The sequence below is a fragment of the Zalophus californianus genome, chromosome 6 (genome assembly GCF_009762305.2).
Source record: "Zalophus californianus isolate mZalCal1 chromosome 6, mZalCal1.pri.v2, whole genome shotgun sequence".
Lineage (NCBI taxonomy): Eukaryota > Metazoa > Chordata > Mammalia > Carnivora > Otariidae > Zalophus > Zalophus californianus.
This window is the reverse complement of record NC_045600.1, coordinates 119,911,226-119,939,199: the sequence shown is the minus strand read 5'-3', so window position 1 is coordinate 119,939,199 and position 27,974 is coordinate 119,911,226. Positions and strand designations below refer to the sequence as shown.

The window sequence follows — 27,974 nt, the reverse complement described above, 5'->3', positions numbered from 1 at the left end:
CCTCCCAATCTCCGCCCCAGAGGAGCTGAGAACCCAGGGCCTTACTCCTCAGTGCACCCCCAGAAAAAAGCAGTCAATCCCTCCCAACTCCCCAGTCTCTGGCCGCACTTCGTGCTCACCCGGCCTGCGACTGAGTGTTTCTATCTCTGGCACATGACTTCATGTGGAGTCTCCAAACCCAGCAGATTCCTGCAGTGCTCTCCTGCACTGCTCTTCCTGGGCAGAAGAAGGGGAGTGTCCCCGGATCTGCCCCTTGTTCGATCCCTGCTGGAAGAGCAGTGGCCTGACTGCGCGGCCGATCACGGTTTATGGCAACCCCAAACTGAGAGCCCACTCCTCGGCTCTGTCTCTGCAGCCGGCTTCCCCGCTCTGATACCTGGGAGCTCTGCTGCACTCAGGCACCCCTGGTCTTTCTGTGATCTAGAGGGTCCTGAGACCACTCTGTCCCAGCGAGGGTTCCAACCCCGCTTAGCCACTGGAGCGACATCCCTCAGCAGAGCCAACTTCTAAAATTTACGATTTTGTGCTCTGGTGCTCTATCACTTGCCGGTAGCTGGCTGATGGAGGCCCCCTCCCCTGCCGTCTATCTTCCCGAATATTGCCTCAGATTCACTTCTCCACAGATCCTACCTTCCAGAAAGCGGTCGCTTCTCTGTTCAGAGAGTTGCTGCCATTCTTTTCTTTGATCTCCTGTTGAGTTTGTAGGTGTTCAGAATGGTTTGATCCCTATCTAGCTGAATTCCTGGATCTAGACGAAATTTAGGTCTCCTACTCCTCCACCATCTTGCTCCTCCCACCCCAATTTACTTATTTTTATATAGTGTATTCAATACATAGATTTGTAGTTACTTTCTATACTTTTTAAAAAAAAATCTCTATTATATTTAAAAGTGATTTATGTATGTACATTACAATAGTACAGGATTATATACTTATTTTTATACTTTTACCAGGTAATTTTATGTTTTTGTATAGTGCTGTGTTTCTATTTATTATCTTTTTGCTTCAGCTTGCCTTCAGTATTTCTTGTAGGGCAAATCTAGTGGTGATGAACTTCCTCAGCTTTTGTTTAGCTGGGAAAGTCTTAATTTCTCCTTAATTTTTGAAAGACAGTTTTGCCAGACATAGTATTCTTGGTTGTCAGTTTTATCTTTCAGCACTTTGATTATATCATCCCATTACCATAGAGCCATGAAAGTTTATGCTGAGAAATCCAATGATGATCTAATAGGAGCTCCCTTATATGTGATGAGTCACTTTTCTGTTTTCAAGATTCTTTGTGATTTTTGAATTTGATTATGATGTGTCTCTGTGTAGATCTCTTAAGATTATCCTACTTGGGGTTTCTTGAGTTTCTTAAATTTGTGTGTCCATTTATCTCGTCCAAATTAGGACATTTTGGACCATAATTTCTTCAAATAAGCTCTGTACTTTTCTTTGTTTCTTTTCCTTCTGGAACTCCCATGGGCATATGTTGTTCTGCTTGATGGTATCTCATAAATTCCTTAGGCTATCTTCATTTTTCTTCATTTTTTTTTTGTTTGTTCCTCCAGTTTGGTAATTTTTAATGTCCTATCTTTGAGATTACTGATTCTTTCTTCTGCTTGGTCAAGTCTGTTCCTGTGTCCCTCAAGTGAATTTTTTCAATTCAGTTATTGTAATTTTCAGCCCAAAAAATTCTGTTTGGTTTTTCTTCATGATTTCTGTATCTTTGATATTCTCATTTTGCTCATGTATCATTTTCTTTATTTCATTTATTTGTCTATCTGTGCTCTCTTTTCATTCATTGAGCATCCTTATGGTGGTTATTTTGAGTTCTTTGGTAATTAATATATTTCTGTTTCATTTTCTGGAGATTTAATATGTTTCTTTGATCGAACCCTGTTTCTCTTGTTATCTTCTGTGGGATGTAGGCATTTGAAAAATCAGTCACTTCTCCCAGTCTTTGTGGTGTGGTTTCATACAGGGAAGTTTTCACCAATTTTCCTGCCTAGGGATTCCAGCAACTTCTCAAACTTTGCCTGAGGATGCAGTCTTCTTGGGCTTTTTTTGGTAATAGAATTGAAGAGGTTTGCCAGTACTACTCTGGTGCTCCCCCTGGTGTCTGACTATGGTACTGAGGCCTCTCCAGTGCTGTAGCAAGCTAAACTGGAGCTCTTCTTAATGTCTTTGTTGGGTACTGCAGATTTTGCTGATTGACCAAACCATATTAATGGCTCTTGTTCTCAGTAGTCCCCAACCTGGTACCCAGTTCCTGTGAGTGCTTAAATTCAGGCAAGACAGAAAATAGCCTCTGGGGCAGTTCTCCCAATAGTCAAAATGTTGAAAGTATGTTCAACCCTTTTTTTCCCTCCCCAGGGTGAAGTTGGGAAATGGGAGCTTTGTCTTGATATTTTCCTTCAGTGTTAGGGGAAGAGACCCTGGTAAGTGTGTGCCATGAATTTTCCTGCTGGGCTTCCATGCGGCTGGCTTCAAATTCACCTGGGGTGCAGGGACCTCTTAACTGGCTTCTGGATTTCTCACAAAGGCAGTTAGTAGTTGGGTTCTTTGTGGGGGTAGGAGGATCTGGGACTTCCTATTCACCCATCTTGCTGGTATTACCCTGTTATGCATTTTAAAGTACAGTAAGATCTGTCACATACCAGGCCTCTCATACCATTCTCAATCTTATTGTTTAAAAATGTAATGCATTCGTTTTTCATATCTGCTATGGGCTAAAAATTCTTTTGGTGAATATAGTTTGATATTCCCAGTTAGGTAGCACCACAAGGTGCTATCATGAAGAACATTGTTAAAATGTATCTTTCCTGTTAATAGCCAATTATATTCATGCTTGGAGGAAAATTTACTTTAAACACTCAGTTTACAGATGTAGAAAATGAGCCTCAGAGAATTTAAATTATTTTCACAAGGTCATGTGTCTACTTCAGAGTCGAATTTATAAGATTATTAGACTTTGTGGAGGCCTTTCTAAATTCCTTTATCTTCTTATCACCAAACTCTTTTAAGAGGTGGAAATTTGGGGCGCTTGGGTGGCTCAGCCATTAAGCGTCTGCCTTCGGCTCAGGTCATGATCCCGGAGTCCTGGGATCGAGCCCTGCATCGGGCTCCCTGCTCAGCGGGGGGCCTGCTTCTCCCTCTCCCACTCACCCTACTTGTGTTCCCTCTCTCGCTGTGTCTCTCTCTGTCAAATAAATAAAATCTTAAAAAAAAAGAGGTGGAAATTTATATACCCATTGGAGTTCTGAAGTTGTGGTTCTGAACTTTAGCACTAGTGCTCTTTTCATTCTTTTGAGAATATGAATTCTCAGGCTATCTACCTCAGTAATACATTTTTATCCAAGTGCATACAAAAGCAGAATCTCACTGTTTGCCTTCTTTCATATTACTTATCAGGTGTGACCCGGGTCTGAGGTGAGGACATCTGTATCTTTATCTTTTAACTTGGCCCACTTGAGATCACATACTTAAAGAAAGATTGAGAAAGAAGTAAGGCTTTGGAGTTGGCGTCTATAGTTCTGGGATTAGTGGAGGTGGGATTAGCTGTAAACCTTATAAGGGAATGCCAGAACCAAGGTAACTGGCCCAGTAAGAACCCCAACAGAGCTGAAATGGGACCCACAATAGTGCTCTCAATGCTCCAGTACTAACCTGTGTCAAACATTTCTGCATGGACTTAAGTTTTGAGAAAACTGTGATACTAACCAAGGTTGCCCATTCTAGGTACCTCTTTTCCCCAAATCCCTTCACCCATCCCCCCATAACCTAGTATTCTCCTAGCTAGAGAAAAGCATTTGAAAACACATCTCTGCTGAGATGGTATAGATGGACTTAATGTAAGCCTCAGAGGCAGTATTTGCATTTTAAGAAGAGCCTGGAAAGATTATTTACAGTGATGATGGTGGTGGTGATGGTAGTAGTGGTGATAAACTGAAGTCATTTTTTAAAAGATTTTATTTGTTTATTTGAGAGAGAGCGAGAGCACAAAGAGGGGGAGAAGCAAAGGGAGAGGGAGAAGCAGGCTCCCTGATGAGCAGGGAGCCCTAGAGGGCTCGATTCCAGGACCCTGGAATCATGACCTGAGCCAAAGGCAGAGGCTTAACCGACTGAGTCACCTAGATGCCCCCCCGCCAATGAAGTCATTGTTATCCAGAATTCTTTTAAGCCTCATTATCAAAGTTAAGATTTTGCTCCAGTGAGGCTGTAGAATCCTGGATAAGTCACCTCCTCAACCATGTTTTTAACTGCCCATCTTTCAAATGGGAATGAAATATTACATATTGATTAGATGTAAATGCTTATTACAGTGCAGTTTAATTTATATTAATACTTTTATCTATGGGCATCAACAGGAGGGGAGGCAAAACTTAAATGGAAGTTGGCAATGGAGTGGGGAGTCAGTCTACCTAATGCATCATCTTCCTCAGTGTACTCTTACTTCAGGTAAAGGAAGGGGGCAATAAATTGGAGGGTCCCAGAGCAGATGAATCCCCACTTTTTCCCCAAAGGCAGCAAAGATTAGAAAGGAGGTTATCAGCTATAGGAAGAGCCCGACTGTTTAACCCTCATGAGCATGAGTTGTATTGTTTATTTTTCTCTCTTTTTAAAATTCATTTGCTGATATTTAAATATTTCTGTCAGTATACTTAAACTTCTCATGATAAAATAGAATTTAAGTGACCAGAGTGACTTTTAGACATAAATATTAGTGGAAAGGCAACAAATGCAAGATTTTGGCATTCTTTTCTGTATGTAACTCCAGGGGTCCCAGCAGCCATAGCAAACATTTACTGAGCACCTACTACTTATTTCACAATGGTTTAACCACCATCTGAGCCCCCACCATGATTTAGGTTCTATTATCATCTCATTTTGCACATAGTGGGATTGAGGCACAGAGATGTTAAGACACTTTTCAGGATTACAGAACTGGTAAATGGCAGGGCTGCTCCGGACAGCCTGGCAGCAGGCTCTATTGTCTGTGTTGCCTCACTTAGCACATTTACTCAGTGTCCTTTGGGGTCGCCATTCCTCCTCCCTCTTGCTGCCAATCTGGGACCAGCTCATGAAGGATTGCCTTCTGTGAAGAGCTATAATCACCTGGAACTTTCCCTTACTCTGCACTTTCTATCCCTGTCAACCCTTACTGGCCCTATATTCCATCTATTCTAATCTGTGTTTCTATCATTGCCTATTTCTTGCTTGTTTATGAATGAATATAAATGGTTTATTTGCTTTCCCAATGCCACTCTCAGCTTTTTTCCCTCCCAGGGAGTTAATGTAATTTCCATTATAACAGATGCCTATTTCCAGGAGTATCCTTGTCTTGGACAATCTTTTATCAGCTCTTGACTATTGGTCTTGACTACTTGGCTACTTGCGTCAATCTGTGGTTGTCATCAGGTTCCAGGGGACATTTAAAAATTATTCTTCCTGTTGCAGTTTGCAATCTCATGTGAACAACTTAACATGTAAGAGCCATTTAAATATAATAAAACCACAATTTTCGGGAACCATAATTATCCAGTAATCAATGAGTACCTACTGTGTGCCAGGAACCGTGGCAGATGCTGTGGGAAGGGGTGAAACTGAGTCACCTGTAGATCCCTCTCTCCTAGGGCTAGTCCTCATTGGGAATGGTAAGGGATGTTCATGACCTAAAAGTAGCAAGTGACCTAACAATATGGAGATTCAGAGAAAGGCTATACATCTTTTTCTCTCAGTTACTACATGTAAAATAATTTTTCCTAACAGACCCCAGGCACTTATTCAAACTTTGTATGAGACTATCTTTTGTAAAAGATATTAATCAAATGACTTGAGAAAAACCAAATGATTATTAATGTGGGTCCTTGTGGTTTTGAGGCCTGCCACTTCAACATGCTGGGAATTTTGTGTAAATCTTTAACCTCATTCCATCTGGGATGGATTTCTGGGATGGATTCCTGCTCTTCTACCTCCAGAGGAATTGACACCGACTCACCCAGAGTCCCATGAGTCCACATTGCACCAAGCATAACTCCTCTGTTTTCTACTGTCTTTTTAATTTTCTCCACCAATTTTTCTTAAGTAAAATATGCTATCATAATTCTATGGTTTTAGGGAGAAATGGGGTGCCTGGGTGGCTCAGTTGGTTAAGCGTCTAACTCTTGATCTCGGCTCAGGTTATGATTTCAGGATTGTGAGATCCAACCCTGCATCTTGCCCATGCTGGGCATGGATGTCCTTAAGATTCTCTCTCCCTCTCCCCCTGCTTCTCCCTACGACCCTTCCCCCCAGCTCACTCTCTCTCTCTCCTCTGCCCTCCAAATGAGAGGAACTTCTGGGGGTTTTGAGAAGCCAGCTCAATACACCTTTCCATTTCATCTTAGGAAAATTAGAAGATATGGAATCTGATCAGCCGGTCTGCCCCTTATCTTGCTATAAGAGAAGCTCAGAGCTGACCTTATTTTGAGGCACAATGACATATTTGATTCATTGGATGACATTGGTGTTCACCTCTGGGGGCCCAGGACCAGAGCAGTAACCACCAAATTGGATGATATTGGTGCTCACCCCTGGGGCCCAGGACCAGAACAGTAACCACCAAATTTGGCAGAAAAATGAAAGATGTTTGTTAAGATTTATATGTAACTGGGAAGCAGTAAGCTGGTGGCAGATTATACAGAAATGTTTTTATTACCTGTTTGATTCAGGTTTGGCATTTTAGACACCTGCTAGGAAGTAACATTTATGATACATCAGTGGGGCCCCTTAACAGATGCTTGTTGGGAATTTTGGAAATGAAATTTATTTTTCTTTTCACAAGAGGGGCTGAATTTGTCTAATAGGAATCTTATATTATATTAGATGTGGTTTTGGATGTCAAACATAAAAAAATAGACTTTCTTGCATTGAAACAATTTATTTACTTTTTATCATAACAGGATTTCTTTTGTGTCCACAGTAAAAAAGACAAAGAATTTGTTAACCTCCAGGCTTTAAGGAGCAAAATTCATCCATGTGCCCTTAGGTCCATCAGTAGACAGACCCACCCAAGAACTATACTCTTCCCGCAACAAGGTCACTCTGATAGGTGCCATTTCTTGTCTGTGCATCTGGGTCATCTCCTCAGCTCCTGACTGATAATTCTACGATGCTTGTTCTAAGATGAAGAAGACCCTGGTTGAGTGGGGAAAACTAACCAGGCAGGTATGTGCATAGGTTTTATGAGAGAGGCAAGTAGAAGTGCAGTTTACATTACTGCCCTTTGGGCCACATATCATTCTTTGTTTTTTTATTGTTATGTTAATCACCATATATTACATCATTAGTTTTTGATGTAGTGTTCCATGATTCATTGTTTGCATATAACTCCCAGTGCTCCATGCAGAATGTGCCCTCTTTAATACCCATCACCAGGCTAACGCATCCCCTCACCCCCCTCCCCATAAAATCCTCAGTCTGTTTTTCAGAGTCCATCGTCTCCCATGGTTCATCTGCCCCTCCAATTTCCCCCCCTTCATTCTACCCCTCCTGCTATTTTCTTCTTCTTCTATTTTTCTTAACATATATTGCATTATTTGATTCAGAGGTACAGATCTGTGATTCAACAGTCTTGCACAATTCACAGTGCTCACCATAGCACATACCCTCCCCAATGTCTATCACCAGCCACCCCATCCCTCCCACCCCATCCCCATGCCAGCAACCCTCAGTTTGTTTCCTAAGATTAAGAATTCCTCATATCAGTAAGGTCATTGACTTATTCCACTTAGCATAACACCCTACAGTTCCATCCATGTCCTTGCAAATGGCAAGATCCCATTCCTTTTGCTGGCTGCATAATATTCCATTGTATATATATACCACTTCTTCTTTATCTGTTCATCTATCGATGGACATTTTGGCTTTTTCCACAGTTTGGCTATTGTGGACATTGCTGCTATAAACATCGGGGTACACGTACCCCTTCGGATCCCTACATTTGTATCTTTGGGGTAAATACCCAGTAGTGCAATTGCTGGATCGTATGGTAGCTCTATTTTCAACTGTTTGAGGAACCTCCATACTGTTTTCCAGAGGGGTTGCACCAGCTTACATTCCCACCAACAGTGTAGGAGGGTTCCCCTTTCTCCGCAACCCCCCAAAATCTGTCATTTCCTGACTTGTTAATTTTAGCCATTGTGACTGGTGTGAGGTGGTATCTCATTGAGGTTTTGATTTGGATTTCCCTGATGCCGAGCGATGCTGAGCACTTTTTCATGTGTCTGTTGGCCATTTGGGTGTCTTCTTTGGAAAAATGTGTGTTCATGTCTTCTGCCCATTTCTTGATTGGATCATTTGTTCTTTGGGTGTTGAGTTTGAGAAGTTCTTTAGAGATTTTGGATACTAGCCCTTTACCTGATATGTCATTTACAAATATCTTCTCCCATTATGACGGTTGTCTTTTGATTTTGTGGACTGTTTTTTTTTGCTCTGCAAAAGCTTCTTATCTTGCTGAAATCCCAACAGTTCATTTTTGCCCTTGCTTCCCTTGCCTTGGCGATGTTTCTAGGAAGAAGTTGCTGTCACGGAGGTCGAAGAGGTTGCTGCCAGTGTTCTCCTTTAGGATTTGAATGGGCTCTTGTCTCACATTTAGATCTTTCAAACATTTTGAGTCTATTTTTGTGAGTGGTGTAAGGAAATGGTCCAGTTTCATTCTTCTGCATATGGCTGTCCAATTTTCCCAACACCATTTGTTGAAGAGACTGTCTTTTTTCCATTGGACATTCTTTCCTGCTTTGTCGAAGATGAGTTGACCATAGAGTTGAGGGTCCACTTCTGGGCCTTCTATTCTGTTCCACTGATCTATGTGTCTGTTTTTGTGCCAATACCATACTGTCTTGATGATGACAGCTTTGTAATAGAGCTGGAAGTCCAGAATTGGGATGCCGCCAGCTTTGCTTTTCTTTTTCAACATTCCTCTGGCTATTCGGGGTCTTTTCTGGTTCCATACAAATTTTAGGATTATTTGTTCCATTTCTTTGAAAAAAGTGGATGGTATTTGGATGGGGATTGCATTGAATGTGTAGATTGCTCTAGGTAGCATTGACATCTTCACAATAATGTTCTTCCAATCCATGAGCATGGAACGTTTTTCCATTTCTTTGTGTCTTCTTCAATATCTTTCATGAGTATTTTATTGTTTTCTAAGCACAGATCCTTTGCCTCTTTGGTTAGATTTATTCCTAGCTATCTTATGGTTTTGGGTGCAATTCTAAATGGGATCGACTCCTTAAATTCTCTCTCTTCTGTCTTGTTGTTGGTGTATAAGAATGCCACTGAATTCTGTGCATTGATTTTATATCCTGCCATTTTACTAAATTACTGTATGAGATCTAGCAGTATTGGGGTGGAGTCTTTTGGGTTTTCCACATAAAGTATCATATCATCTGCAAACAGTGAGAGTTTGACTACTTCTTTGCAGAATTGGATGCCTTTGATTTATTTTGTTGTCTGATTGCTGTGGCTAGGGCTTCTAATACTATGCTGAATAGCAGTGGTGATAGTCAACATCCCTGCCGCATTTCTGACCTTAGGGGGAAAGCTCTCAGTTTTTCCCCATTGACATTGATATTTGCTGTAGGATTTACGTAGATGGCTTTTCTAATATTGAGGTATGTACCCTCTATCCCTATACTCTGAAGAGCTTTGATCAAGAAAGGATTCTGTACTTTGTCAAATGCTTTCTCTGCATGGATTGAGAGGATCATATGGTTCCTGTTCTTTCTTTTCTCAATGTATTTTATCACATTGATTGATTTGCGGATGTTGAACCAACCTTGCAGCCCAGGGATGAGTCCCACTATATCATGGTGAATAATCCTTTTAATGTACTGTTGGATTCTATTGGCTAATATTTTGGTGAGGATTTTTGCATCCATGTTCATCAAGGATATTGGTCTGTAATTCTCCATTTTGATGAGATCTTTGTCTGGTTTGGGGATCAGGGTAATGGTGGCCTCATAAAACGAGTATGGAAGGTTTCCTTCCATTTCTATTTTTTTGGAACAGTTTCAGAAGAATAGGTATTAATTCTTCTTGAAATGTGTGGTAGAATTCCCCTGGGAAGCCATCTGGCCCTGGGCCTTTGTTTTTGGGAGATTTTTGATGACTGCTTCAATTTCCTTAGTGGTTATAGGTCTGTTCAGGTTTTCTATTTCTTGCTGGTTCAATTTTGGTAGTGATACATCTCTAGGAATGCACCTATTTCTTCCAGGTTATCTAATTTGCTGGCATAGAGTTGCTCATAATATGTTCTTACGATTGTTTGTATTTCTTTGGTGTTGGTTGTGATCTCTCCTCTTTCATTCATGATTTTATATATTTGGGTACTTTCTCTTTCCTTTTGATAAGTCTGGCCAGGGGTTTATTAATCTTGTTAATTCTTTCACAAAACCAGCTCCTAGTTTCATTGATCTGTTTTACTGTTCTTTTGGTTTCTATTTCATTGATTTCTGCTCTGATCTTTATTATTTCTCTTTCATGCTGGGTTTAGGCTTTATTTCCTGTTTTTTCTCTAGCATCTTTAGGTGTAGGGTTTGGCTGTGTATTTGAGACCTTTCTTGATTCTTGAGAAAGGCTTGTATTGCTATATACTTTCCTCTTAGGACTGCCTTTGCTGCATCCCAAAAATTTTGAACAGTTGTGTTTTCATTTTCATTGGTTTCCATGAATTTTTTTAATTCTTCTTTAATTTCCTGGTTGACCCATTCATTCTTTAGTAGGATGCTCTTTAGCCTCCATGTATTTGAGTTCTTTCCGACTTTCCTCTTGTGATTGAGTTCTAGTTTCAAAGCATTGTAGTCTGAAAATATGCAGGGAATGATCTCAGTCTTTTGGTACCGGTTGAGACATGATTTGTGACCTAGGATGTGATCTATTCTGGAGAATGTTCCATGGGCACTAGAGAAGAATGTGTATTCTGTTGCTTTGGGATGGAATGTTCTGAATATGTCTGTGAAGTCCATTTGGTCCCATGTGTCACTTAAAGTCTTTATTTCCTTGTTGATCTTTTGCTTAGATGATCTGTTCATTTCAGTCAGTGGGGTATTAAAGTCCCCCACTATTATTGTATTGTTGTCAATGTGTTTCTTTGCTTATGTTATTAATTGCCTTATATAATTGGCTGCTCCCATGTTAGGGGCATAGATATTTACAACTGTTAGATCTTCTTGTTGGATAGACCCTTTAAGTAGGATACCGTGTCCTTCCTCATCTCTTATTACAGTCTTTGGTTTAAAATTTAATTTGTCTGATATAAGGATTGCCACCCCAGCTTTCTTTTGGTGTCCATTAGCATGGTAAATGGTTTTCCACCCCCTCACTTTCAATCTGGGGGTTTCTTTGGGTCTAAAATGAGTCTCTTGCAGACAGCATATTGATGGGTCTTGTTTTTTTGTCCAATCTGATAGCCTGTGTCTTTTGATTTGGGCATTTAGCCCATGTACATTCTGGGCAACTATTGAAGGATATGAATTTAGTGCCATTGTATTGCCTGGAAGGTGACTGTGACTGTATATTGTCTGTGTTCCCTTCTGATCTATGCTGCTAAGGCTTTCTCTTTGCTTAGAGGACCCCTTTCAATATTTCTTGTAGGGCTGGTTTCATGTTTGCAAATTCCTTTAGCTTTTGTTTGTCCTGGAAGCTTTTCATTTCTCCTTCTATTTTCAATAAGAGCCTAACTGGATATAGTATTCTTGGCTGCATATTTTTCTTGTTTAGTACTCTGAAGATATCATGCCAGTCCTTTCTGGCCTGCCAGGTCTCTGTGGATAGGTCTGTTGCCAATCTAATGTTTCTACCATTATAGGTTACAGATCTCTTCTCCAAGCTGCTTTCAGGATTTTCTCTTTGTCTCTGAGTCTCGTAAGTTTTACTATTAGATGTCGGGGTGTTGACCTATTTTTATTGATTTTGAGGGGGCTTCTCTGTACCTCCTGGATTTTGATGCCTGTTTCCTTCCCCAAATTAGGGAAGTTCTCTATTATAATTTGCTCCAATATACCTTCTGCCCCTCTCTCTCTTTCTTCTTCTGGGATCCCAATTATTCTAACGTTGTTTTGTCTCATGGTATCACTTATCTCTCAGATTCTTCCCTCGTGATCCAGTAGTTGTTCATCTCTCTTTTTCTCAGGTTCTTTATTTTCCACCATTTGGTCTTCTATATTGCTGATTCTCTCTTCTGCCTCATTTATCCTAGCAGTTAGTGCCCCCATTTTTTTTTTTTGCACCTCATTAATAGCCTTTTTGATTTCGACTTGGTTAGATTTTAGTTCTTTTATTTCTCCAGAAAGGGTTTCTTTAATTAACTTCCATGCTTTTTTCAAGCCTAGCTAGTATCTTTAAAATCATGATTCTGAACTCTAGGTCTGACATTGTACTAATGTCTGTGTTGAGTAGGTCCCTGGCAGACAGTACTACCTCTTGTTTTCTTTGTTGAGGTGATTTTTTCCGTCTTGTCATTTTGTCCAGAGGAGAATAGAAAATGAGAGAACAAAATGCTAACAAGGTAACAATGTCCCCAGAAAATATGCTCTAAACAAATCAGAAAAGACCTGAAACCAGGGGAAAAGAAAGGGAAAGAAATAAAAAAGAAAGAGAAAAAGGAAAAAGATAAAAACAAACAATAACAGAACAAAACAAAAAAAAACAGAATATGATCAAATATGATCAGGCTGGTGTATAGATCAGTGCCACACACTAGATTTTGGGTGTATTTTGGTCTGTTAGAAGAAAGTGCCTCCCAAAATTTTAAAGAAAGAAAGACTTATATATGTACAAAATAAGGGTTGATGATATGATGAAGGGATGGAATATGACTATAAAGATGAAAATTATAAAAAAAATTTATAAAAGGATTTGATAAGTTGTTTGAAAAAAGAAAGAGGAGGGTTTACAAAAAAAAAGGTGGGGAGAGAGAATGTGATCAGGTAGGAGACTAAAACAAAGCCATACACTAGAGATTTAGTGTATATTTTGATCTGTTAGAAGAAACTGTATATCAAAATTTTAAAGAGAAAACAACTTATATATATATGCCAAAAATAAGGGTAACTACTATGAAGGGATAGAATATGACTCTAAAAATGAAAAATAAAAATGTTTTTTTTTTATAAAGAGATTGATAGGGGCTCCTGGGTGGCTCAGTCGTTAAGCGTCTGCCTTCAGCTTAGGTCATGGTCACAGGGTCCTGGGATCGAGCCCCACATCAGGCTCCCTGCTCAGCGGGGAGCCTGCTTCTCCCTCTCCCACTCCCCCTGCTTGTGTTCCCTCTCTCGCTGTGTCTCTCTCTGTGTCAAATAAATAAATAAAATCTTTAAAAAAAAATAAAAAATAAAAAGGGATTGATAAGATGTTTGAGAAAAGGAAAAAGAAAAATTCATAAAAAAACAATTAACTTTGAAAAACTAAAGAATCATGGTGAAAAAGCCATGAATTCTATGTGCAGTATTCCCCTAGTGCTGGAGTTCTGCCATTTTCATTGATGGTGAACATGGTCTTGGCTGGCTGTTCTTGCTGATCTTCTGGGGGAGGGGCCTGTTGCTGTGGTTCCGAAATGTCTTTGCCGGAGGCGGAATTGCCCCGCCCTTGTCGTCTGGGCTAAGTAATCTGCTGGGGTTTGCTCTCGGGATCTTTTGTTCCCTGTAAGCTTTCGGTACAGCGAAGGAGGGTGAAAATGGCAGCCTCCCACTCTCCACCCTGGAGGAGCCAAGAACTCGGGGCCCCACTCCTCATGCGCCCCCAGAGAAAAGCAGTCAATCACTCCCATCTCCCCGGTCTCTGGCCACACTCTATGCTCACCGAGCCTGTGACCGAGCATTTCTATCTCTGGCACCCGACTCGGTGTGGAGTCTCCAAACCAGCAGATCCCTTCGGTGTGCTCCTGTGCTGCTCCTTCCAAGTGAGGAAGGGGAGTCTCCCCGGATCTGCCACTTGTTGGGTCCCTGCTGGAGGAGCAGTGGCCTGACCGTGCCGTGGATCACAGTTTATGGTAACCCCGAGCTGAGAGCTTGCTCCTCGGCTCCGTCTCTGCAGCCGGCTTCCCCACTCCGATACCTGGGAGCTGTGCCGCACTCAGGCACCCCTGGTCTTTCTGTGACTCTGAGGGTCCTGAGACCACACTGTCCCACGAGGGTTCCACCTCCTGCTTAGCCACTGGAGCGACGTCCCTCAGCGGAGCTGAGGTTCCGATTTTGTGCTCCACTGCTCTATCACTTGGCAGAAGTGGCCAACGGAGGCCTCCTCCACTGTCTATCCTCCCGAATATCACCTCGGATTCACTTCTCCACACATCCTACCTTCCAGAAAGTGGTCGCCTTTCTGTTCAGAGAGTTGTTGCTATTCTTTTCTTCCATCTCCTGTTGAGTTCAGGTGTTCAAGATGGTTTGATCCCTATCCAGCTGAATTCCTGAGACCAGACGAAATCCAGGTTCCTACTCCTCCGCCATCTTGCTCCGCCTATCTGGGCCACATATCTTTCAAGGGAATGAATGTGGTTGATGCCTGTCACAGCTAACCCAGTGCATCTTTGCCACATTCCTTTATGCTTCACAGTTTATGAGTTTGTGATTCTTCTCAGACATACTCATTCCGAACTTAAAGGTAATAATGACATCCAAATAGGTAAGATAGAATTCAAATGAAGAATTGAAAAGTGAATATATTTTTGTGTGACACGTATGGGACCCAGTATCATCAGCCCTATTTTATACTTTTTTTCAATTGAATCTGCCTCCTTTCACTCAGAAAATCACATCCCCTGCCCCCTCTCTCCCCATTTCTAGCTTCTTTACCTCTGTGTAACTCTTCATCCTTCTACCAACTATCCAGAGCTTAATCTTTTTTTTATTGTGGTAAGATATACATAACATAAAATTTACTATCTTGGCCACTTTTAAGTGTACAGTTCAGTGCTATTGTATGCATTCACATTGTTTGCAACCATCACCACCCACCACTCATCTCCAGAACTCTTTTCATCTTGCAGGGCTTTAACTCTGCACCCATTAAACACTAACTCCTCACTCCTCCCTTTCCCAGCCCTTGGCAACCACCATTCTGCTTTCTCTCTCTGTGAATTTTACTACTCCAAGTACCTCATAGAAGTTGACTTACAAAGTATGTGTCTTTTTTGACTGAAGTATTTCATTTATTATAATATCCTCAAGGTTCATCGATGTTGTAACATGTGTCATTGTATTGTATATATGTATACATAAACACACATGGATATTTTAATTTTACATTTCATATTTATAATTTGAATCTTATGATGTTTTGATATCTTAAAAACTTCTTGATTGAGGACAGACTGCTCCTCTGGGACTAGCCAATTCTTAGAGATAGCAAAGGGCCTAGCCAGGAAGGAGTATACCTTTGGTATGCAGGCAAACCAGTCCAGAGCTGTAGTCGCTCTTTTTGGCCCTTACACTACAAGAAGCAATATTCTTCTGCCTTAATCATCCCAGGACCACTAGAAACCACTGGAATTATTCAAACTAGCCAATGTTAGTTGTTTATCCTGCCTTGCTGTGTCTCTCCCATGGAAACCTCATTTATGATCGTGGCATAAGTGCCTTCTCCCTCTACCTTGCCCTGGCTTCTGCCTCCTGACCACTCTGGTGTCTTTCTCATGTGGACCTGCAAGTCATATGTCCAGTCTCTAGGACTTGTGAATATAATAAATTTTGTTATTCTGAGCCTTTTCTCTTGTAGCTACATGTGACTAACCATCACATAAAAGAATATAAAACAGTCAGAATCTCCATCCTTTTTATATCTGAACTATATTCCATATAAATATGCTACATTTGGTTTATCCATTTCTCCCTCTATGGGCACTGGGTTGCTTCTACCTGTTGGTTTTTGTGCATAATGGTGCTATGAATATGGGTGTACAAATATATGTCTGGTTTTAATTCCTTTGGGTCTATCGCCAGAAGTGGAATTACTGGGTCATGTAATTATATGTTTAATTTTTTTTGAAGAGTGCCATACTGTTTTCTACAGTGGCTGTATCATTTTACATTCCTACCATGTGCAAGAGTTTCAGTTTCTCCACATCCTTGCCACCACTTGTTATTTTCTGTTTTGTTGTTTTTCATGGACATGAAGTGGTATCATAATGGAGGTGAAGTGGTATCTCATTGTGGTTTTGATTTGCACTTCCCTAATGACTGGTGCTGTTGAGCATCTTTTCATGTGCTTAATGGTCATTTGTATATCTTTGAAGAAATGTCTAAGTCCTTTGTCCATTTTTAAATCAGGTTTTTTTTTTTTTTGCTTATTTATTGTTGAGTTGCAGGAGTTCTTTCTCTGTTGTGGATTAACCACATATCAGATATGTGATTTGCAAATGTTCTCCCCCATTCTGTGGGTTGCCTTTCCACTCTGTTGACTGTGTCTGATATACAGAAGTTTTTAATTTTGATATAGTCTAATATATTTATTTATTTTTTGTTGCCTGTGCTTTTGGTGTTCATATCCAAGAAATCATTGTCAACTCTAGTGTCATGAAGTTTTCCCCCATGTTTTCTTTTAAGAGTTTTGTAGTTTCTGGTTTTACCTTTCGGTCTTTGATCCATTGCATGTGGATATCCAGTCTAACCAACACTATTTGTTGAAGAAACTGTCCTTTTCACATTTGAATGGTCTGGGCTCCCTTGTCAAAGATCATTTGTCAGGGCCTAATTTTGAGTCTTTGAATTATAAACCATGAGCCACCTGTGGCCAGGCTCTTTCCTGGGTGTCACTGTCAGAGCCAATTTCTTAAAAGCTCCTTTTACTTTAGCATGATGCTTCTTAAAAGAGCATTTGCTTAAAACAGTTAATTTTCCCCTGGTTTTGTGTGCACATGTGTGCATCCGTGTGTGTGTGTGTGTGTGTGTGTGTGTGTGTTTATTCCAAACCGTTATCCCTTAAAACCTTTATTGCACTATTGCACTTAATACTCATTTGGCACTTCCCACTTCAAGTTAAGGTTTTATGTCTGTAGGTCTTTTTTAATTTAATGAGAGTAAGAGCTCTGGAAGCCTAAACTCTAATACCATAAAACAACCAGAAAAGTCTCTTGCAAAAAAGTAGGTTCTCAACTGACTGACTTAACCAGGCTTTTGAATGACATCACCAAAGGTTATTGCGGTGTCTGGGGACAGAAAACTTGCTGAATCCATTGAAGTTGAAGAAAGATGCTACTTACTATTTATAGTAGTTAACAAATCTGTCTAAAATGAAGAACAGTCCTTTTAGGAAATGTAAGCACTATATACATAATACATAGAATTGTGTTGGGGTGTTTTCCAAAATGCCAACAGCTCTTTGAAGCCAATATGACTTGGTTGTCCTGACAGATGTTAGAGTGGTTGGCTCAAATTCATAATCATTGTTTTCATTTTCATGGAGGTCTGGAAAATGTGGCTCAGGCAACAGACTGCTGGGTATGCAATTTAATGAGATTGTGAGCTCAGAAGTACCCCTCATAGTTCGGAAAGTAGAGTGTGGAAGTCCATTTGTGAATGATTGGTTATTTAGCAAAACTGAGGGAAGCTTATCGAAATAATTGCAGATACAAACACTCTTGTATCTGAAATGATTTGTTTTATATGCAAAGGTTCAGAGTCTTTCTCCTTTTCCTCTGGGGAAGAAATATTCTGAAATTGGTGCTGTGATTCACTTTATCAGTTGCTAAGTTCAAAGAAGAGAACCTCCTTCTTTTCAGAGGGCATGAACCCCTGACTCAGAGGTTGGCCGGCTCTGCAATCTCATTATTGGTTTTCTTTAAGGGGAAATGAGCCAATTTTACCTCTGATGCACAATGTTGGATTACAATCTCTCATCTATACATTCTATGCCCTCGTAGTTGAAATTGTAATTCCTTGACTTACAAAAGTGTTATTTATTTTTTAACTATAGGATTTTAAATCTGTGATACGTGTATGTGTCTTTAGGTTTTCCAATAACAATAATCAGTATTCCTTATTCTTCTCTGATGCATACACTCTCCAATCTTTGCTTTGAGTCACGTTGCTTTAGAACAATTAAGAAGTCGGGTGATGGATAAGGGACTGGAGCTGTATCTGATATTACTCACTGGGGATTTGGCTTTATAGAAAACGTTGACATTAAGTTGATTATGCAGTGTCTTTTACCATTTAACATTTATTGTCTTATATTTTCTTTGCCATATAATCAGCTTAACAAATATTGCAGGATATCTTTACAGTCATCTATTCCTGGCAACTTGCAATGTATAAATGTCCTGTTTTCCAAGAATTTGTTAAATACCAGTAAGAATCTCTAATCCTTTGAGAATTTTAAAAAAGGAAGAGAGGCAGGGTTTGAATTGCAACTACAAGGCAAATCCAAAAAAAAAAAAAAAAATCCACCACTTTTCCACATACCCATGAGGTGTCAGTGCATGAGTCAAAGGAAGTTGAATACTGCTTTCCTCAGTCTCTCTGGCACAAGGTGTTAACACACGTGTATTTTTCTCCACAGTAAAACCGACTGTAATTGACGTTGACATCTATGTTAACAGCATTGGTCCTGTTTCATCAATAAACATGGTAAGAAGCTCTTTTCTGATTTGAAGACCTTTATATCAGTTCTTACTTACATTCTTGTCATGAGTTTCTGTTCAAGATTTATCATGCAGGCTTAAACTCACAATGGACTTCTTAAATCTATAGCAGCGATTGGTAGTTTAAATATTGAAAATGATTTTAAAAAATCAAGGAGTGGAGTTTGTGACCCTAGTAGTGAGACATGGCTCTAGTGTTTAAAAGGCATCTCATCCAAACCTTCTCCACACACATATTTAATGCACATAGATTTTCGGATAAGATTATTTGCAATTAGGCAATCATTGGCTATATCTGATTTCATTAATATTAAGGATAAATATAAATGACAGCTTTTTAACTTTTGGTTCGGTTTTTCAAGACCCCAAAGAGCTGCCTTTTAGTGTTTCTTAGGAAAGGATCTGAGATTACCCAGTTTATACTTTGCTCTTCAGTTTGAACTCGGGGGGTAAATAAACTGCCTTATTTTTATTTGTTTATTTATTTTTGGCAGGAGAAAGTATGGCATCAAGTATATGATTTTCCTGAGTAGGGTATTTTCACAGATTTAGAAGCAAAATGAGCTCCAGAAGTAACTGCAGTGTGAAAGAAGGCCTTCCCTGTAAAAAGTGCTTAGCTATGAAGAAAGTGTTGGAATGCTGGAATACATTAGCATAAAAGTGTCCCATGAGGTGTTGCAGGCCGTGATGTGGCTCCCTGAGAGGCGTATGCAGGGTTCCAAGAGCACACATTGGCATTTGTGGACCCAGTGATGGCAGAAACTCTTGTATGCTGGGGGGCTTCTTTGTATTTTACTGCTGCACACTGGCTCCTGGATTTGGGGGAGGTGAGGCTGAGGGTGGGGAATTGCCAAAATGCTGACTTAGATGTTGTCTTTTCATTGCAATGTTCTGTAGATAGAAATAATCTCTCCAGAATTAGTAGCAAAATCAGTTCTTTTCATTGCCAGATATTAAAAGTGTTTATCTTTTCTCTGATGATATAAAATTTTCTATGTAGGGGTAAAATTATATTTATGGGTGACTCACATAAAAAAAAACATGTTATCCATAAATTGGGGATGTGGCACTGGCAAAGAAGTGAAATGAATAAAAGAGAATTCAGTTCACACAGCCTATGTGTTGCTGATTGTAAAATGTAAATTGTAAATGTAATATTCCCTTTCCTTGCTATATAATTTTTCAGTTGACCGCGTAAAGACTATCACCACTTCTTAGTTCATTTGTTTCTTATTCTGGAGTTTTATTTTCTTACATCAGTTCCACATTATTCATCACCCTATGTCTAACATTAATTTATATCTAACACTAAAAAAGAAGTGCCTCCACAGAGATATAGTTACAAAATTATTTTAGAAACAGGTGCTTGCATTTATATATCTTAGGGAATTTCATGAACTCCTGTAGCTTTGATACCTACTCAGTGCCCAGGATTAAGCTTTGCTATTGGAATTGATAGAAATTTCTGCCTGGAAGTCATAGGCTTCACAGGAGGAGGCTAAGTAAGTGATAGTCACCCACGGAGTGATAAGGACTCTGCTAATGGGCAAGCCCCCTCTTGGGAAAGCTGGTAACATTTGGAGTAGATTTCTCTGATGAGGTCTCAATCTGAAACTTGATCAATAGGCAGGTGTTTGCCAAGTGGGACAGCATGGGGAAGTCCTCAGTAGCAGTCAGGAACACAGGTGTGTGACCTGATGGAAGGAATGGGGGGGGACTAGTGTGTTGTTTGAAAAGCCAAGGGAATGGGGTGTGGCTAGACAGCACTTTGGACCTGCCTGGGACTGAGGCCCTGAAGCCTTTATGAAGAGTTGGGCTTCATCCTTGGGCAGACCTTGGCATTTGGAAGTGTGCAGACCCACTTCCATCTAAGATATGTATGGGTCAAATTTTGTGAAATTGGTTTGTATCTAGCAAAGATCTCTATTCAGACCCCTTCCTCCAGGGAAGAGAGAGCACGCGCAATTACATGGCATAGAACTGACAGTGAAAAAAAAAGAAGATAGCAGGAGGGAAAGAATGAAGGGGGGGGAGATCCGAGGGGGAGATGAACCATGAGAGACGATGGACTCTGAAAAACAAACTGAGGGTTCTAGAGGGGAGGGGGTGGGAGGATGGGTTAGCCTGATGATGGGTATTAAAGAGGGCAAGTTCTGGGTGTTATACGCAAACAATGAATCATGGAACACTACATCAAAAACTAATGTGTGATGTATGGTGATTAACATAACATAATCATAAAAAAAGAACATCATTATTTAAAATAATTTACTCTGATCCCTTCATCAAGAGGGGATGAATGATCTTAAATGGTCTGAGATGTTGTAAGACCTGAGAAAAATACATGAGCATCAAAACCATATATGTTCTGTGGCAGACACACCAAAATACTGCTGTTAGATTTTTAATAAGTGAGATTGAGTAGAAAGCTTTTCCAGTTAACCTCCCATTTGAAAAAATAGCTTGAATATCTTGAAAATTCATTTGGTTCAGTTTTTCTTTCTTTCTAGGCGTTATCTACTGCAGTGAAAGGGGAGGCCAATAAATGTTGGTTGCCTTTTATTGATGAAAGTGAAGCAAGTATCTAGACAACAGTGGGCAAGCTGAACAATAGGAAATGCATTGCTCTGGAAATAGTGACATGTTTATAGACCGTTCTCAGCAGAACCAGAGTTGTCTAAGCTGTCCCCCTGTCTGCTTCCAAGAGGAATATTAATGTACTACTAACATACGTCAGCTAAGCAAAGCATAAAGGGTAGGCAAAGTTTTGATAGATAGATAGATAGGCAAAGGCTTGTTTTATAGATAGATCAATTGATCAATCTAGGTATACACAGGTACATTTAGATATTCAATTCCTATGTTTCTGGGGTGAATTTCTCTATTTCCATCTTTGTTCATTCAGTAAACATTTGACATACGACTACTGTGTGTCATGCATGGTGCTGGGTGCAGGTTAAGACAAAGATGAGTGGGAGGAGCAAGTCCAGATTCATAAACAAACCATCATGCTACATAGGGGGCCAGAGCAAAGATAGATTCAATGCCAAGTGTCCCCAAAGGGGATTATTCCATAGCCCTGAGGGGTGTTTCAAGAGGCTCATGAATCGAAAGCTTCTGAATTGCTTTTTTTAAAATTTATATATTTATTTTTTAAAAAGACTTATTTTTTTAGAGCAGTTTTAGGTTCACAGCAAAATTTAGAGGAAGGTACAGAGATTTTTCCATATAACCCCTGTCTTCACACATGCGCAGCCTTACCCCATATGAACACCACCTCCCCTCAACCAGAGTGGTACATTTGTTACAATCGGTGAACCTATATATTGACTTCTTTATCAGTCAAATATCCTAGTTTACATCAGGGTTCACTCTTGGTGGTGTACATCGGTGGATTTGGACAAATGTGTGAGGATGTGTCCACCATTATAGGATCATACAGAATAGTTTTACTGCCCTAAAAACCCTGTTTGTCAGTTGCTTCTTGAAGGATGAGTATTTCTAACCTTTGTGCTCCAAACTTGAAAACGTCCAAACTTCGAAATTCTGCTTGGAAGTCAAAAGGATAAAGGGGTTCTTCTCACATTGCTGAAATCATCACATACATCCACTCTGTAACACCAAATAATGTGGTTTCAAAAAATGTAAAGTGCCTCAAAGTGGACCTCATGAGAAGTAGAAGCAATTTAAAAGTAGAGAGTTGATGGTGTAAGTGGGTATTGGGAATTGGGTCAGCAATAATAATAAAAAGAAGAATATGAGAGAGACCAAAGCAATCAAATTAAATAATCTATTATGGGGAAAAAAAGTACAATTTAGAGATGTATGTGGGATTTAACATATACATTTTTATTGGGGTTTTGACTGTGATGCTAAAGCCTGATAAAATTATGGCTTCCTCCCACCAAATATTCATTTAACAACCAAGGAAAGAGAGAAAACAATTATTTCTACTCCTTTTTCCTCTCTTCCCTCCCACTTTTCTGTTTCTTCTATTGATACTATTAATACTTAAGATTTAGTTTCAGATATTCTCTCCGCTAAATAAAAATGAAGTTGCATTTCAGTCTGTTGTTTAATAGACTGATTCTCATTGTCTTGTTTATCCTGGAGTTGTTTATGATTTTTCTAGTTATTGAGAAGATTAGAAATGGTTCACACATGTTGAGGAGAATCTTTTTTTACAATCTTTAATCACATTCTCTGTCTTTGTCACTACAGGATATCTAAATGTGCACAATTTTTTAATTAAAAAATTTATTTATTTGAGAGAGAGCAAGAGAGAGAGCACAAGGGGGGTGGGGAGTGGCAGACGGAGAGGGAGAAGCAGACACCCTGCTGAGCAGGGAGCCCTATGCGGAACTTGATCCCAGGACCCTGGGATCATGACCTGAGCTGAAGGCAGATGCTTAACTGACTGAGTCACCCAGGTGCCCCTAAATGTGCACAATTCTTAATAGAAATTGTGCATCATTTATTTCAAGACTGGGAATCTGAAGATCAGGAGAGCTTGCACATTTATTTTTGAGAGTGATCACCATAAGCAACATTTTAGGAAAGGAAAAAAGAAAACTAATGCTTTGATACCTATTCTGTGGTATCGACCTCATCTCCTTTGATCTTCACAAGGTCATGGTAGAGAAGATACTGCTCTTTTCCACGTACTGTGTTTGTAATGAGTATGTGAAGCTCTTGAAGATGGAGATCCCGGAGCAATGGTTCCAACTATGACCAACTGCACTTCTGTAGTCAATATCAAAATACAGCTGCAGCACTTACGGAGTTTCAGCTTTAATTTGGAAGTTGAGATGATAAAGGCTCAGAGTGAGTGTAATGTTAGAATTGTTTTCCTTTTTTAAAAAAAAATAATAGACTTTATTTTTTTAGAGCAGCTTTAAAAATATTTTCTCAGCTTTGTTGAGATACAATTGACATAAAACAGTGTATAAGTTTATGGTTTACAGCTTGGCAATCGGATATATGTACACTGCAAAATGATTACCACAATAAGGTTAGTTAACACCTCTATTACCCCACATAGTTACTCCCCCTTTTTTGTGATGAGAACTCTTAAGATCTAAGCAACTTTCAAGTATATAATATAATACAATATTATTAACTATACTCAGCATGCTGTATGTTAGATTCCCAGAACTTACTCATCTTGATGCTGCAGGTTTGTACCATTTGAGCAACATCTCTCCATTTCCCCCACTCCCAGCCCCTGACAGCCACGATTCTACTGTTTCTATGATTTCTGTTTCTTTAGATTCCACATATAAGAATATCATACAGTATTTGTCATTCTCTGACTCACATAATGTAGCATAATTTTAAATTTACAAAAATTGGGCAGAAATCACAGAGAGTTCCCATATGGGCCTACACACACACACACACACACACACACACACACACACACACACACACGCCCCTTTTCCTATCATTAACATCTCATTAGTATGGTACATTTGTTACAATTGATGAAAGAATATTGATATATTATTATTAGCTGAAGTCTGTAGTTTTTATTAAGGTTCACTTTTGGTGTTGTACGTTCTATGGGTTTTCACCAATGTGTGATGACATGTATCCACCATTGTTGTATCACATAAAAATATTTTCACTGCACTATCAATCCTCTGTGCTCTACCTGCTCATCCCTATGCTGTAACCTCCAGCAACTACCGATCTTTTTACTGTCTCCATCAGTTGCCTTTTCCAGAAAGTCATACAGTTGGAATCCTAGAGAATGTAGCTCTCTCAGCCTGGCTTTTATTTTTTGCCTTTATTTTTAAGAGAACTGGTACTGAGTCATCTGAGGAAATCCAAGACACATAGTGATTGAGTCAATGTGATGTGACTATACTAGCTGGTTGTGATGACGTGTTACCTAGAAATGAAGGGGGCCTCTGTACAGGTCTTGAGGACAGGTCACACATCACCAGAATATGCTCCATGCCTAAAATTATAAAACTTGTGGGAGGACATGCAGCCAGGAGGGGAAGGTGGGGAATGTGGGCTTGTAAAGCTTGTTGTGACGTCTGTGAACCTCATCCCACCTCCTCTTGCTGTTGGCTGAAGTTTTAAGAGGTGAAGTCAGGTGATCACGTGGAATCATGGAAGCCCAGAAGGGAGGAAGGTAAATTCCATTACAGAAAGATCTGTTATTACTACAGGTTGCCCATTGCTTCATAAAACTTTTCTGAAGGCATCTAAGCTCAGGAAAGTCCAAAGGAAGGGAAGGATGCAGTGCCCTGGAGGCGCCCTTGTTTTGGTTTTCTTTGCATTTATCCTGCTCACAATTCATAGCAGTTTTGCATCTGTACTTTGATACCTTTCATCAGTTTTTTTAAAAATCTTGGCTATTATTTCTTAAAATCTGGTTTCTGCACCATTCTTTCTCCCTCTTCACTCTCTAATACTCCAATCATATGCATGTTAAATGTTTCCCCCACATTCCACTTGTCCCGTATGCTTGTGGCCTTTTTGACATCCCTTTGGTCCATGCTTCCGTCAGTGGAAAAGCTTCCAGCCTACCTTTCAGCAAATCGTCACTCCTCATCAGTGTCCAGTTATCTCTGAAAGCCATTTGTTGAGTTCTTAATTTCAACTCTAAAATTTTAATTTGGTTGTTTCTAAGTTAGTTCTCTGGTGAAATTCTCCATCTTGCAATCTGTTTCCTTGAACACATTAATCATTAAATGTGGCTGATAGCTGCAGGATCTGGCTATCCATGGCACCAGTTTTATTGCCTGTTTTGTTAATTGGCCCCATTTTCCTGGTGTGCCTGATAATTTTGATTATGTGCAGAAACTTGTGGAGGCTTCAGGTGATGTTCCCTCTCATGTCTGGACATCACAGCTGGTGTGGTCTGGTCTTCAGTCTTACCAAGGCACAGTTGGGCTCTGTTTCTCTCCTACTCCAGGGCATAGCTCCCCAGGGGTCCCAATTGAGGTCCTGGGATGCTTCCCAGGGCCCCCCCAAAAAGATTCTAAACTCTAGTTTTTATATTTTTGGCATAAGAAAATAGCTGACAATTCTGCTCTTCTTTTTAAGCTGTTTTTATGACTGCTTTTTAACTTTTCTATGAGGTCTAATCAGTAAATGTATTGAGGGCAAATGAGTGTTGTATGGCTCACTTCCCCATCATTTATCTTCTCTGAAATCTTAGCCTCTTGTATATACTATATATACAAAGGAATATTACTCAGCCATGAGAAAGAATGAATACCCACCATTTGTATCGACATGGATGGAACTGGAGGGGATTATGCTAAGTGAAGTAAGTCAAGCAGAGAAAGACAATTATCATATGGTTTCACTCATATGTGGAACATAAGGAATAGTGCAGAGGACCACAGGGAAAGTGAGGGAAAACTCAATGGGCAGAAATCAGAGAGGGAGACAAATCATGAGAGACTCTGGAATCTGGGAACCAAATTGGGGGATATAGAAGGGAGGGGGTTGGGGAGGATGGGGTTACCGGGTGATGGATCTTAAGGAGGGCACATGTAGTGATGAGCACTGGGTGTTATACGGAACTAATGAATCATTGAACACTACATCAAAAAGCAATGATGTACGATATGCTGGCTAATTGAATGTAATAATTAAAAATAAATAGATAAATAAATAAATAAAGACTTTTTCAACCTGAGATCCAGCAAGCCTCATTCTGTAGCAGGTGCCCACTTGACTGTGAGTCCTGAAGCCAACACCCACATCTCTTTTTGGTTCCCCTAGTATTTAGTCCAGATGCCCTGATAAGTATGTGTCAAATGAATAAAAGGACAAAAATCATTTTCACCCTCTGTTTCTCCACATACATACCCATTAGTATATCTTTATGTGTGAAAACATACATCCTTCACACCATACACTTTGCCATGTCATTAGGTTACAATTTTATTAGTTAATAGACTAACTTCTCTTTAGCAATATTAGCTAACACTTTTCCAGTACTTCCACATTGCAAGAAATTAATCCTGACAATAAACCTATGAAGGATATTAATATCATCACCCAAGCTATGGCTAATGGAGCTAAAGCTTAGAATCCTCATGTTCCATCTCAAAGGCTGTCCATCTGAAAGATGGCAGAACAATCACTCACCCTTTGAAGTAAAAAGGAAATCAGTGTGAGCTATCCTAACAGGCACATCTTAAATGTAAAATCTGCATTTTAAGTTTATACCATATGTCTTATTTCTTTGTCCTCTTGTGTCTTGGAACTTTTTACCATTTTATACAAAATGTTATTAGAGATATTACCTGGTAGGATGGGGCATTCATGTGCATTGTGTGAATGTATGTGAATTTTTCAGTGACTTAAGAACAGTGAAATATCTGTAATGATAATAAAACATCTGTCCTTTGTTAGTGGTGATCTTGCATACAAACTCCTTTAAATGTATGAGTAGTTTCTTATTTTTTTCTCTTGAACTTTTCCATTTCTGTTGCATATTTCATAATTAATATCTGTCCTTCTTCACAATATGGGCTCCATGATGTACCTCTGAAAAGAGCATCTTCTTTTTGTTGTATATAAAAACCATTTTCTGAAAGGGTGGGCCATTGAATTGGGACTCATTATTAAAGAATCTGAAGAAGCTCTTGCATCTTACCTTGATTAAGTGCCCACAAGTCTTCACACAGGTCCAGCTTGCCTAGAGGCAGGAAATAGCACTCAGTTTGTTGTGGCCTTATTTTGCACCTGTGGCAGGATCAGAAGGACAGGCGTGTTGTGCTGAGGTGTTGCTACAGATGGCAGGGTACAATTATTGGCTCCTAAGGTGGTTGGTCACATGTATCTTTCAGAGAAGTCCTTCCTGTAGGATTGTGGAGGATGACAGTAGGGGCTAACAAGACTGAGTTAGGGAGATCTCTGAGGATTGCTATGCAAGTCTAGGGTGAGAAATATGAGTCCTGAACCTGAATAGTGGTGGTAGGATATAGAGGTGAGTGTGGACCTGAGAAATGTAAATTCCGAGACATGATGATTGGCCTCATGTAGGTATTAAAGAATGGCAGAAGTCAGGGTGACTCACAGTCTAACAGAGTTCGTTAATCCAATAAATATTACTGAGCACCCACTATGTGCCAGATGCTGAGACAGGTAATGGGACACAATGTTTGTGTAATAAACTGCAAAAGGCCACAGTGTTTACGCAAGTTCAATTCCTATAGCATAAAACATTGAACAAACACAAGCACTATGGCTTCAATTTGTGGGCAGATCCACAAAGAAGTTAAACACACGGATGTGACCACACACTCAAGGTTTCCTTTTATGAGAGTGGAGAGAGCTAGATATGCTTGCTTATTGATGCCAGATCACAGTGGGGGCTTTGTAGAACACAGTAAGGTGTTTG

General features: G+C 39.8%; 1 protein-coding gene across 2 annotated transcripts in view; it reads left to right on the top strand.

Annotated features, from left to right (window-relative positions):
- The window catches only part of GABRG3 (gamma-aminobutyric acid type A receptor subunit gamma3), a 764,363-nt gene that overhangs the window by 52,443 nt on the left and 683,946 nt on the right, over positions 1-27,974 (top strand). For both annotated transcript variants that reach the window (XM_027571971.1, XM_027571970.1), the window contains exon 3: positions 18,520-18,587. In XM_027571971.1, the coding sequence (XP_027427772.1) occupies positions 18,520-18,587 (68 nt within the window). The remainder of the gene's footprint in view (positions 1-18,519; positions 18,588-27,974) is intronic.